Source organism: Coccinella septempunctata, chromosome 8 (assembly GCF_907165205.1).
Source record: "Coccinella septempunctata chromosome 8, icCocSept1.1, whole genome shotgun sequence".
Taxonomy (NCBI): domain Eukaryota; kingdom Metazoa; phylum Arthropoda; class Insecta; order Coleoptera; family Coccinellidae; genus Coccinella; species Coccinella septempunctata.
This window is the reverse complement of record NC_058196.1, coordinates 17,453,971-17,467,186: the sequence shown is the minus strand read 5'-3', so window position 1 is coordinate 17,467,186 and position 13,216 is coordinate 17,453,971. Positions and strand designations below refer to the sequence as shown.

At 38.0% G+C, this 13,216-nt stretch overlaps 1 protein-coding gene across 2 annotated transcripts in view; it reads right to left on the bottom strand.

Annotated features, from left to right (window-relative positions):
- The window catches only part of LOC123318818 (rootletin), an 81,363-nt gene that overhangs the window by 26,016 nt on the left and 42,131 nt on the right, over positions 1-13,216 (bottom strand). For both annotated transcript variants that reach the window (XM_044905564.1, XM_044905565.1), the window contains exons 9-14: positions 12,377-12,643; positions 7,727-7,994; positions 3,287-3,417; positions 3,061-3,228; positions 804-998; positions 378-736 (exon numbers count right to left, since the gene is read on the bottom strand). In XM_044905564.1, coding sequence (XP_044761499.1) covers positions 378-736; positions 804-998; positions 3,061-3,228; positions 3,287-3,417; positions 7,727-7,994; positions 12,377-12,643 — 1,388 coding nt within the window. The remainder of the gene's footprint in view (positions 1-377; positions 737-803; positions 999-3,060; positions 3,229-3,286; positions 3,418-7,726; positions 7,995-12,376; positions 12,644-13,216) is intronic.

Below are 13,216 nucleotides of genomic sequence, written 5' to 3'. Positions count from 1 at the left end.
CAACGTTCCAATATCACAGAGAAGCCAATTTAAGATACTCCATATGATTGCAAATGCACCCTGGTATGTGACAAAAAAAAACGTTGCAGGAAGACATAAAGATGCCATATAATATGTTGAGGATGTAATATTGGAGGAAAGTGGGAGTCATCACAAAAAAACTTGAGCTACATACAAACTCCCTACTTCAGCCAGTAATAGAACCAGTATCAATAGGAGACTACGGCGCAAACAACAAACTAATGCTGATTTGAAGAGGACCATTTGTTGGAGAAGACCTAATCACCAAGGGCTCCTAAGCTCTCACCAAATTGGGAAGAATCCAAGAATATATTATTATTTTGACTATTTATAAGAAATACTTGTATCATTTCTACCTTTCCTCCGTCAACTTCTTCACGTTCTCCTCGTTCTGCTGTTTCAAAACCTCGATACTCTGTCTGAATTCGGTCTCTTTGCTGCCGACCTGCTGCATCATGGTGTTCTTCATCTCCATGGACTTCTTTTCCGATCTCTCCAGCTCCTTTGTCAGGCGGTTCACCTGGGATTTAAGTTGTTCCTGTTTGACCATTTGTTCTTGCAGCTCTTTGTCTAATTGCGTCTTCTTGATTTCCGATGCTTCCAGGTTTGTCTGGGTATCGAACAGGACAGCTTCCAAAGCCTCCTTCTCCGATCTCATCGACGCCAGCAGTTCCTGGATCCTTTGGATCTCCTTGTCCATAGAGTCGATCGTGCACTAGAGTGAAAAGTTTTTATTACCTGTGTGTTGAGAAAATCTTTAATTTATAGTAATATATCCTTACCTGCTTTTCTTCGCATTCCTTAACCAACTCTTCTAAATTCCTATTCACTCTTGCGTTCGTTTCGTTCGACTGTTCTAATTTCTGTTTCAGTCTCATGACCTCTTCGTTTATCGCATCCCTCTTACGCCCAAGAACTGTTAGCTGGTTGCTTAGATCGTTCCGTTCCCTCGTAACTTGGTTAAGCTCTATTTCTATCTATACATCAAACAATTATTGTATATCGAGTACGCATAATTTGTATATATAACTTTGCAAATCGGGAAGTTTTTAAAATGTGTAATTCAGAGATTACGGCCTAAAAGCAACATGGCAAACATACAAGCAGACCTCACCAAGCCGGACTCTAGTTCTAACATAGTAAACTTTTTTCGGGGTGTAAGGGGAAAAGATGCGTTTTATATCCTCTCTCCTCAAACGCCAACCTCACCTACTCGCGGTGCACCCGGTTCTTAACGAAGCTCTGGCGAAAAACATGAGCGGTATAACTCTGTTTCCCACAATTACCTAGCCTAAACATTGGCTTGAGCAGGAAATGGCTCTTTGCGTTGTTCAAGTTACGCTTTCCTGCAGAGATAAACACGTTTGTGAACATCATTGCAGTATACGCATCCACTTCGAACTCCTCTGACAACTCAAAGGACACTTTCTATGAAACACTCGTTGCTACATTGAGTAAAATCCCAAAACGGGAACGAATTATTCTCCTTGGAGACTTCAACGCCAGAGTGGGTAGATGCCAAGATTCAGAAATGTGACCAGGATTAATAGGGAAACACGGCACAGACAGCATCAATTCGAACGGAGAACGTCTGCTGGCTCTTTGTGCAGAACACAATCTGTGTATAACGAACACCTTCTTTATTACGAGACCCAATTCAAGGGGGACCAGGCGCCACCCGCGCTCAGGGCATTGGCATACACTCGAATATGTGATCGTGAGAAGAAAAGATCTCAAAGAGGTGTTGGTCACTAAGCCCAGAGCAGATATGGAATGGTGGACGGATCATAGGCTGGTAATCTCGAGAATGAAGATCTCAATGCTCCCAAAATACCAACGCGAGCCAAAGTTCCCAAGAGAGCGCCTTCAAATCTCCAAACTAGAAAACCCTTCTACAACAGAAAGATTCACAGCTGCCGTCAAAGATCGTCTAACACCGGATTATAACGACGACATTGAGAGTCATTGGCTCCGTTTCAAGTCATCTCTTTCTTACAAATACAGCGAAAGAGATACTGGGCACAGAACGCTCCCGAAAATCCCCAGACTGGTTCGCCGACAGCGAAACTCATATCGCTCCCCTTTTGGAGGCAAGGCGATGAAAACAGCAATTAACAAGCCTGGCGACGTTGCAGACCAAAACAGTCTTATAAAAATAAAACGCGATGTCCGTCAAGAAATAAGAAAACTCAAGGATATCTGGTGGATATCTAGGGAAATACAAGCTTACGCCGATAACCATGACTACATGCGTTTTTTCGAATCTATTAAAACTGTTTATGGTCCAAGTATAAAAGCAAATTTTCTTATAAGAAATGCTCATGGAGTTATCCTAACTGATAATAGAAAAATTCTCGAAAGATGGATGGAGCATTATTCTCTGATCTTGAATCAAAATAACAACTCGGTTTTATCTATCTTAGACCGGCTGCCAGCGTATAGTCCGATGACATCGCTTGATGGCGAAATCTCAATGTCAGAAATAATAATACGATAAAAAATATGAAAAATAATAAGTCACCAGGTCTAGATGGCGTTCCAGCGGAGATATTCAAAGCCCTGAATGAAGACATTGTCAATAGTCTCCTAAAACTATTCCGCAAGGTCTGGGAACAAGGAGATGTCTCACAAGACTTCAGAGACGCTTTAGTAATCAACCTCTATAACAACAAAGGCGATTCGTCAAATTGCAACAATTACAGGGGCATATCGTTGCTTAGTGTGGCCGGTAAAATTCTCTCGAAGGTTCATAAATAAATTTTGAACAACATCACGTTTTAATATATTGAAAAAATATGATTTATCGACTGAGAAGACTTGAATCCATTACCCATCAAAATTTTAGCCTGCTGGTTTGAAATGACCACTGCATGAAGCAAAATAAAAAAGGAAAAATTGAGCTGTTTGCAAGAAAATAAAGAGAGTAAAAACCGAATTGAAAAGGCACCGTTTACTGCCGGTAAAAGTACTTAAGACGCAAATTTCAAGAAAATGCATAAAAAAATTAACAAACACTGAAAAGGGATAACATTTACGAACCTTTCCTTTGTCCATTTCCAAAAATTTGCACTTTTCTGTTAAAGATACTTTATCTGACTCCAGATCGAGTCTCTGCTGCTCCGCTTGCAACAGTTCTTTTCTCAGTGATTGTATGTCATTTTGATGATCATTACATTGCAGCTGCAATGCAGTTTTCTCGTCTTGCATCTGAAATAATCAGAAATAATCGTTATTGAAAAGCTCAAGATCGCATATTTCCAAATACCTTTTTTAATTCTTCCTGAAGTTTAACCTTATCTGATTCCAAGATCGCGGCGATATTTTGTTTTTTCAACAAGGAGTCGTGGACTTCCGATTTGTCACCCATCAGTCTGTCTAGTTGAAGCTCATACTCAGCTGAAAATGGTAATTCTGATAAGTAATAAGGACTTATTTCTCCTTAAGCTAGGTATTCAAGAATATAGGAATTATATTATACAGGTTCTTAGAACAAGCGCCCCTCGGTTCACATCTCCATTTAGGAGAGATGAAAATTATTTGTTTATCTTTATATCATAGCGGTAATAGTTCTACAATAAGACTTCCGGTCACACGGGATATTCACTAGTATTCAGTTTCGCCTTCCGTCTTCACATCCAAATAAGAGTAAATTTTATATACAGCCTGTTTCACGAGCGATTAGCCATAGCCTTAAGGTTATACTCAAAGATTATAAAATAGAAAGATGGGAAACGAGGCGACTAAAGCGATTTGAGCGCCATCTGTGTGTCAAGCGTATTTTTGAGACGCTAGGACTGATTAAAATATTAATTTGCAGAACCATATGAAATTTTGTGAGATTGCAGACGTTCATTTTGATCAAAGAAGTTTTGAATGTTTTGATTCTCGTACCGCTTTTTGTTTATCTAGCTCGTTCTAGTTGCTGATTATTGAATCTGAAGTGGATAGAATTCTCAGGGCGTTAGGACAATTACGTACTTCAGCAAACACTACTGTCTACACCAGGTGCAGTGAACATTTTACTGAAGGTCAATTGAGAACCCAAAATCCACGTAAATTGTTGAATACAAAAAGCATACCTTGCATGAACGTCCTATTAAGGGGAAATTATGATCTTTATAGGTCTATTCAATGAAATGACTCTCAATTGCTACTCTTTCAATGTATTCCGAAATGCAGAGGTTTTATTGATTTCCATTTGGGAACCGAGTGATTGTCAAATTGTTGTTTGGAAAGTCGAAGTTTTATGAAACCTGCTGTGAGAGTTTTGTTCATTCATTAATCAATTTGTATATTGTGTCATAAAGAGACCATATCATAAGGAAATCATAAAAAAAGCACCAAGAAATTATACTGACATACAGGTCTTGTATACCTCTGTAAGGCTTTTTTTATGTGTGGTTCTGAAAATTCTATAAATAATACCTACATATGTAAGTAATTGGAATGTGTATGATGGTATATTGAATATTGGTTCATATTAAACATCTGATATATGTATATTTTACAAATTCAACTGAGTTTATTAATTCAAAACAACCTATTGCACAGAAATAACACCTTTGACGTATAGCAGATCACCATATACTTTTGTGTCCTAGTCAAAGCTTCATTTATTGCCCATAATTTCAATGTTTGTAAATTTTTTATAAATTGCAAATAAAAATATAGCACATACAACAGCGTTTTTCATTGATATCAATTGATTCCAAACAATGTTTAGGGGAAAACTAACATCTGATCAACTAATCACAGAACAATGCCATACTTTTGTTTTGTCGCTCAGGATGTTTGTTTTCTGATCGAAAAAAAGTCGATATTGAAATTCAATACAAGGTATAGAATTCGAATTTCGCGCCCTTCATTTAAAAAACAGAAAACTGTTATTAAAATGTTTTTCTGTATTGACAGTAACAGTGACAGTAACGAGACAGGGCGACAATTGTGGTCTCGTTTTTCATCGTTTTAGCAAGAATATGGCGGATTTGGTTACGTGACGTGACGTGAGCCAATCCGCATTCCGAATTAGAGATCACGGCATTGAAATCTGTGCTTCTAAGCCGCCATATTCTTGCTAAATTTCCAATTGTCGCCACTGTGTTTGATAGAGTCACAGTATTGACAGTGCGTTTTCAGCGCCATCTCATTGTCAAGCGTGTTTTCACTGACCAAAACGTAGTCGGTTTTTAGTACTAGAGATATGAGGGCGTTTCCTATCTTTCTACTCTATAATAATATTTGGTTATAGGGTCATCTAGGCCTTTCAAAAAAGTCGCTTTTTTTACCCGAAGGCTATTAGTTTTGGAGATAAGGGGAATCATATTCAACGTTAATTTTTAAGAATATACAGTCCTCTGTTTTCAATTATTCAGTAATAATTTTAAATGCCACCTGCCGAGATTTTGAATAATAAAAACGCTGTTTTTTCAATCATTTATCATTCTGAATCATCCACAAACACCAAGTGTTCAAGTACGCTGCCTTAAAACCAAAACCAAAAGTTTTACTAATTTTTCAGCGCACGGTACAAGATTGTGTTGCTGTCAACTGTTTTCATAGTCGCGCATAGGCAATGGGCAAGTTTCCTAAAACTCCAAAACCGAATTTGAGATTATTTATGGAAAGCCTTTTCTACTAGTTATCCAACACGTAAAAGATTCGCTTCAAAATTCAGACATTTCAGAAATACACCCTTCGAAACTTCGACTATGTGAAGCTTGTGACGTAGAATGCCTTTATTAAATAATAATAATAATAATAACTGTTCTTTATTGGCCATCGACCGAAGTCCTTCAGCCTAGTGAATTACAAAAATACAAAAAAAAAAAAAAAAAATTTCATTCTATTTCAGTTTCTTCACTGCAGCTCAGATAGTCTGTCCATCACACTTCGAGTTGGAAATTTTCGGTGTGGGTTAGTTACCGGGGGGTCCTTGTGGAACATGATTTCAACATCCTCTATTTCTTTCAATCTTTGTGCAAATCTTCTATTCAGTTTCTCTAGTCTCTCATTGATTGGCTGTATGTTGGCTTTTTCATATAATAGTTCATTTGATGGGTTGTGGAGTTTATTAAGTGGGTGTCTCAGTCGAGTTATAATTCTTAGTGCTGATCTTTCTCCTACTTCTATATTTCTCATTACCGAGTCCGCAACGTTTGTATATAGTGGATGTCCATATTCTAAAATTGGTCTACAGATGGTTTTGTAGATTTTGATGGAATTTTCCAAACTTATTCCTTGGTCGTTATATGTGAGGCATCTGAAATGTTTAGCTCTTGCTATTGTGTTTTTTTTGGCTATGTTGGAATTCAATTTCATATTGGCCTTGTTGTCTACTTGTATGCCTAGGTATTTTATTGATGGAGATGGTGATATGATGTTGTTTTCAATCTGGATTGTTGGTGAATTTGGACGTATCTTATGATTGAATATTATCAGTTTTGATTTGCTTGGATTAGGTTGAAGTCGCCATTTGTGAAACCAGGAAACTAGACTAGACTGTAATGTGTCTTTACCTTCTTAAAATCGATGACATTTTGTGTCGTTGTGTGTTTTTATTGTCCATAGACATAGAGACATGAGCCATATTTTGGCGATTAAGCGTCTTAATCGATGTCTTAAAGCGTCTTTAAGCGTGACGTCATTAATTTTGTTGTCGCAAAAATAGAATATCGCTGATGGTTGAGCTGTCGTTGTCATTAGACAGCGAATCGAATTGTGAATTTTTCAATTTCTGTTCTTTGGCTATTATTTGAAAAATATTTATTTATTCTAAATGATAATGCAGAAACTGCATTATTGGCAATAAAAGCACTCTTCCCTAGTAGGAATTCAAATCAAATTCGATATAAACAACATATTCTCCCTTCTTCTTTATATTACCTCTTTCCGCTTAAGACGTTCTGTGCTTAAGACGACACAGGCCAGAGACAAGATGACTCTATGACACAGGCGCTCTCCACAGACCGCCAGGTTCCGCTTAAAGCGTCTTAAAGACTGACGTCATGACTTATTCGCTCGAATAGCACCGCTTAAAGACGCTTCACGCGTCTTAATTGCGAAAATATGGCTATGGACTGAGCAATGCCAGCATGAAATTGGCTATTTATTAGAAAGAGAGAAAAGCTCGTCGGGATATACCTTTCTCTTTTTTGTTCACATAGAGGAGAGTGTAGACCAATCAAAATTCTAGAAAAAGACAACTGCATTCCCGACGTGTTTTTCTCTCTGTCACTTTTTTTGACCGTATTTCATGCATAGATATAAAGGGAAGGTACAGTCCATGTCTCTATGTCTATGTTATTGTCAAATGTGATCATCAAACTTGATATTTATTACGTCTATGGTGATCAGAAAACTTTCATGACCGTTACTGACACAAATGGGCGTTGCCGGATTGTAAAAATGACCTAGAATGTTCACAAGATCACTTCTGAAATCAGAATTTTCGTAATCGAATACAGACAAAATGAAATATGTTAAAATTCGAAAAAAATATATTTCGAGATATTTGAGTTATAAGAATTTTTGTGACATATATTTTGAAAATTAGGAAAATACCCCATTGCGCGAATTACGGAATTCTGTATAATCTTGTATCGCTCGTGATTTTGGACGTTTCATGTAGAAATCGAACCAATTCATGTTATTCAATTCCTCTCAAGATTTTGTTTCATTTAATTTTCTGTAGTAGCCATGCACCAACCTTTAGTTTTTTCCAGAGAAGATATGAGAATGTCTGCTTCCAACTTCTGCTGCTCCAACATATCGTGGGACAGGTAGAGTTTGTTTAATTCTTCTCTGACAGTCAGTAGCTCTTCTCTTAACCTGCTGCTTCTGTCTTCCTCAGACCTCATGTTCATCTCCCCCATCTCGATATTCTGGTTCAATCTGTCAATTTCAGACTGCAAGAAAATCTTCTCATCCTGAAGGGTCTCCGATTCTTTCTGCAAGATTTGGGCTGTCTTCTGAAGCTGAAAAATATTTTGGATCAGAAAATTCTCGCTTCAAGCAAAACTCAACGAGAAGAATTCGATTCCTATCGTTATCTCTCACTACTAACTCCAGTGAAAAAGATCATGAAATGTCAAGTGGGTTCACCTAATAAAGATAGTATTTTCGGAAACGGGTGAAATCGTTGATCGGAAAAAGTTTTGTGAATCCTTCCGTTAGTCTTTGTTCACTCATAAATCAATTTATTTTGTCATGAAAAAACCATACCAGGTCTTGTACACTTCCGTGAGGTTATTTTTTTTTAATGTGGGTTTGAAAATTCTGTTATGAATTTGAATGCATCAATAGGGTTGGGTTCTTTTTAAGTAAATGTCATTTCGTTGATGAGTAAAAAACATATACTGCATTCACTTTTATTTAAGCACTCGGTTGGCCATGGAAATTTGACACATTCCACTCAGTATGGTACGAAAATGTGGGGTAAGGACGCTTGTCAAAACATTTTTTTGGTTTAAATCAGCGCTATGTTGTAGGGTCTACGTAAAAGTCTCAGTAATTACGTATTCAATCACAATGTCGGATCACTTCTATACCGGCTGTCCAAAATCGGTGTTTGTGCAAAGAGCTTCAGGGTAGCCTTTTAGCTGGAATTCCTTTTTTTGCTCATTTTCCGCAGCCCTACTATTTATACTGTTTCGCTGCGGATCCCTGTGTAGAGTAATTGTTCTCCTTGTCACTTACTCAAAGGGTGACCACCTGTACGCCACGTGCCAGAGCAACCGTTGGGACCAACGCGACGTCAACAAATGACCGTACATGGTGTCCGGTCCCGTTGGAAGTACGATTCTTGGCTGGCGTGCAAACCTGTTGGGAGCAGAAAACAGAGCGGACAACCGTTCCTCCGACGTGCCTTGTTTGCACGATCTGCAAACCCGTATTTTCGAAGCTGAGTTACGAGTTCATTGTCCACTAAGTGAAAGTCTTGGTATTGGCTGGAGAACCCGCAACATCTACTGCACGGTCGAGATCGGAACCCCTTTTCTCTCCGTTCAAGTTCACTCCGTGAAATCGCCTTCTTCTCCTTACTATTAGTTGGGGAGCCGACGATGCTAAATCGGGATTTACTCGAGCGTCGTGGAGGCCTAGTGGATTTTGAAGATTAGATGGTAGAAAGAAAAAAAGGTTCTATGATGTATGCACTTTCAGTGGTGGGGAAAGCGTCTGCAGGGTCTCAAAGATGTAAAAAAAATCGTCAGGTGTACATACTCGAGCGTGTCAGATTAAGATACTGTATATGCTCTACTTGTCTCTGACAATGAATTCATGCTTATCTGACAGTTTGCGCGGTGGGACTCACCGTACGGAAGAGTTGAAAATGGTAAAAAAACAAATTTTGTTTCCAGCGTCTCAGATTTTTGGAGGATATGTTAATTGGGGCCAAAGGAAGCTACTTTTCAAAGGACTGACAATTTGGACGTGACGCAAGGTCACAGCGGTCCTTTGAAAATGTAAAAACAAATCGTTACTTGTACATACTCTAGCGTGTCAGATTTTCATACAGATGGTTAATCTCGGTGTTGTAGACGTGTTGACCCAATTATCTGACACTTATCAGGCGGGGTTTTGTTAATCTGACACTTTGATGATAAAAATGTTTTTTTTCGAATATTCCCCTGCCTGTGCCTGTAATCGTTTTTATATTCATTATGAAAGTTGTTGATAATAAAATTCTGCAGAACTTTTGTCTGAAGCAATTTTACATACTCTTAACCGTTCTCGAGTCAGAGGGCAAAAGGCAAGGTCAATGTAGAAATTGCTGAAACTGTCAGATTATATTTTTTCCGTTATTCTTGAATCATTAGCTTCAAAATAAGAAAAAAACGCTACAGCGCTCGAGAATGTACACGGGATTTTTTTTGCAACTTTGGCGCCCACCCACACATTTTCGACACGCTTAAATTGTCATATTAAGAGAATATATACTTTTCAACATGTAATTAACAACATATATCTTAATCTGACACGCTCGAGTATGTACAATGATCGTTTTTTTTTACTATTCTGACTGGCTGTCCTAGAAAATTCCCCCTATATACAGGTCTAATTTTTGGTAGAGGTACTCTACAGGTATGTCCCCTTGTATTACTCTGACACACTCGAGTAAATCCCAAATTTCCCTCTTCGGCTCCCCAACTATATCTGTATCCTGCCGAAAAAAACCTTTTTAATTGTTCCTCCTATTGTACCGTTATATTCACCTGACTGATATTAGTTTATATCCCTGTAAATCGGTGGAATTTTAGAGTTGTTTTATAATGCATTTATGTATTCCTTATTTCGCAGTATTGAATGAAATTTATGAATAAAGATTTTGACTCTCAGTAATTATCGCTAACACCCTAGATATCAAGGAACTTTGTCTTCAACTCGAAGCCACCAGGGTAGGGTTGCTAATTCCTCTTTAAAGAGAAGCTGTCGGTCGAGACATTCGACTAAACGTCGTTGATTAGGTTTATCAGATATTTTCGAATTAATTTATTTTCCGAAGTAATCTCACATAATGAGAAATAAGTAAGAAATAATTTTCGTACACTGTGTTATGTATCAAATTCCCAAGACCATCTGACTGCTTTTAAGAAAGTGGATAGGCTAGTATACACCTACTCCGACTGTGTTAACAAGTATTTTATCTGTACAAAATAATTTCGATATTTACCATCTGACGGGCGTTGGATTTAATTATGTACTTATTATCGTTACCAACCTAGTAGTTGGGGATCCGAAGAGGGAAATTCGGGATTTACTCGAGCGTGTCAGATTAATATAAGGGGACATACCTTGGACCCTGTAGAGTACCTGTACCAAAAATTAGACCTGTATGTATATATTAGACCTGTATATAGAAGGAATAGTCTAGGACAGCCTGTCAGAATAGTAAAAAAAAACGAACATTGTACATACTCGAGCGTGTCAGATGAAAAGTATATATTCTCTTAATCTGACAATTTAGACGTGTCGAAAATGTGTGGGAGAGCGCCAAACTTGCAAAAAAAGTCACGTGTACATTCTCGAGCGCGGTGGCGTTTTTTCTTATTTTGAAGCTAATGATCTAAGAATTATGGAAAAAATATAATCTGACAGTTTTAGCAAGCCGAAACAATAAAAATTGGCCATAAAGGTCACAAAAATCAGTTTCTTGAATTATCTCCTTCCCTGGGCTTCAAATCTTTTTCGCATTCATTATTGTAAAGCATAACATTTTCTACAAATTTTGTCCCAAGCAATTTTTTCTACGTTCAAACGTTTCTGAGATATATGGCGATTAATGCGAGGTGTTTAGCGATACATGCTCATGCTGAAGCGAAAATTCACTCGTTGGAAAATAGTACATTCTAAGGTTCAGTCACAGACAACACTAAAATTTTCGTGACTAATTTCGAAATTGTCTTCATAGAAATACCTTGTCATTTTGACAATTGGATGAATGTAGACTAGACTGGGATTCTACATTGACCTTGCCCTTTCGCATGTGAGGCTAAGCTCCTCGCCCTTATCGCCCTCTAACTCGAGAACAGTTAAGAGTATGTAAAATTGCTTCAGACAAAAGTTGTGTAGAATTTTATTATACAACTTTCTTAATGAATACAAAACGATTAGAGGTACCGGCAGGAAAATATTCGAAAAAAAAAATTTATCATCTTCAAAGTGTCAGATTAAGAAAACCCCCCTGATTAGTGTCAGATAAATGGGTCAACACGTTTACAACACCGGGATTAACCATCTGTATGAAAATCTGACACGCTGGAGTATGTACAAGTAACGATTTTTTTTACATTTTCAAAGGACTGCTGTGACCTTGCGTCACGTCCAAATTGTCAGTGCCTTGAAAAGTAGCTTCCTCTGGGTCTAATCAACATATCCTCCAAAAATCTGAGACGCTGGAAACAAAATTTGTTTTTTCACCATTTTCAACTCTTCCGTACGGCTAGTCCCACCACGCAAACTGTCAGATAAGCATGAATTCATTATCAGAGACACGTAGGGCATATACAGTATCTTAATCTGACTCGCTCGAGTATGTACGCCTGACGACTTTTTTTAACATTTTTGAGACCCTGCAGACGCTTTCATCACCGCTGAAAGTGCATACATCATAGAGCCTTTTTTTCTTTCTACCATCTAACCTTCAAAATCCACTAGGTCTCCACGACGCTCGAGTAAATCCCGATTTAGCATAGTCGGCTCCCCAACTATAGATAATGCCTTTCTAGTAGTTGCGCGGGTGGGTTTTCTTTACACTCAATAAAATAATGGAGCTTGGTGCAGATAACTCCATTAAAAGATGATTTCGCGTTCACACAGACAGAGACGAATGGGTCCCTGAATAAAAAGCGTTACTTACTTTCTGGTAATCACTGCTGAGATTCTCCAGCGTTGCTGCCAATTCTATTCGTGTCTTATCCAGACTGTTTTTTTCTAGCTTGGTAGCTTCCAGAGATTTCTGAAGGATCTCCCTATCTTGGGTGAGTTGAGAACACTGAGCTCGACTGGCATCGAGCTGAGCGATCAGTTCCTTCGCCCGTTTCTCCAGTTCCTGCACGTTCTCTTCGGAGTTTTCGTATTGTTTGCGGACTAAGACAAGTTGCTCCTTATTCGATTGGAGTTTCACCTGGAAAAACGAGACGTGATAAAGTTTCTTCAACAGGTCCCAACTCTTCTGGTCATACTCTCTGTATTACGTCAAGTTTTATAACCTCAAGAAGAAGCGATTTTTATATTGGTACCTACATACCATGAAAATAAATTCTAAAGAAAAATCCTGTGTTACTGTGAAGTGCTGCTAGATGAAACAATTGTGCGATCCACGTGGAAAACTGTGATATTTCAATAAAATCTACTGTTGAGCTCAACTGAATGAACAATATGTGCTGTGAAATTTTTATGAGATTCGAATTTAGATAGCATCGCGTTATTAATATCGGAAAATGTAAATTACATAGTCAGTAGACTCAATTCTCTGGAGCACGTTAACATAGACAGCTATCTAAAGTCTCTACAGATATGCAGCTGCCTGAAGCAGGCAGAGTTTGTTCGATGCGAATTTTCAAATGGATGAGCTCAGAAATTTTTGCCAGCCGCAGAACATCGAATTTCAGTTCTTTTTTGTGCTGATTTAGCAGTTCGAAATAGCTTCTTTTTCCCTTATTTCAATCTTTTTGTTGAAAACTTTTCTCTTTTCTAC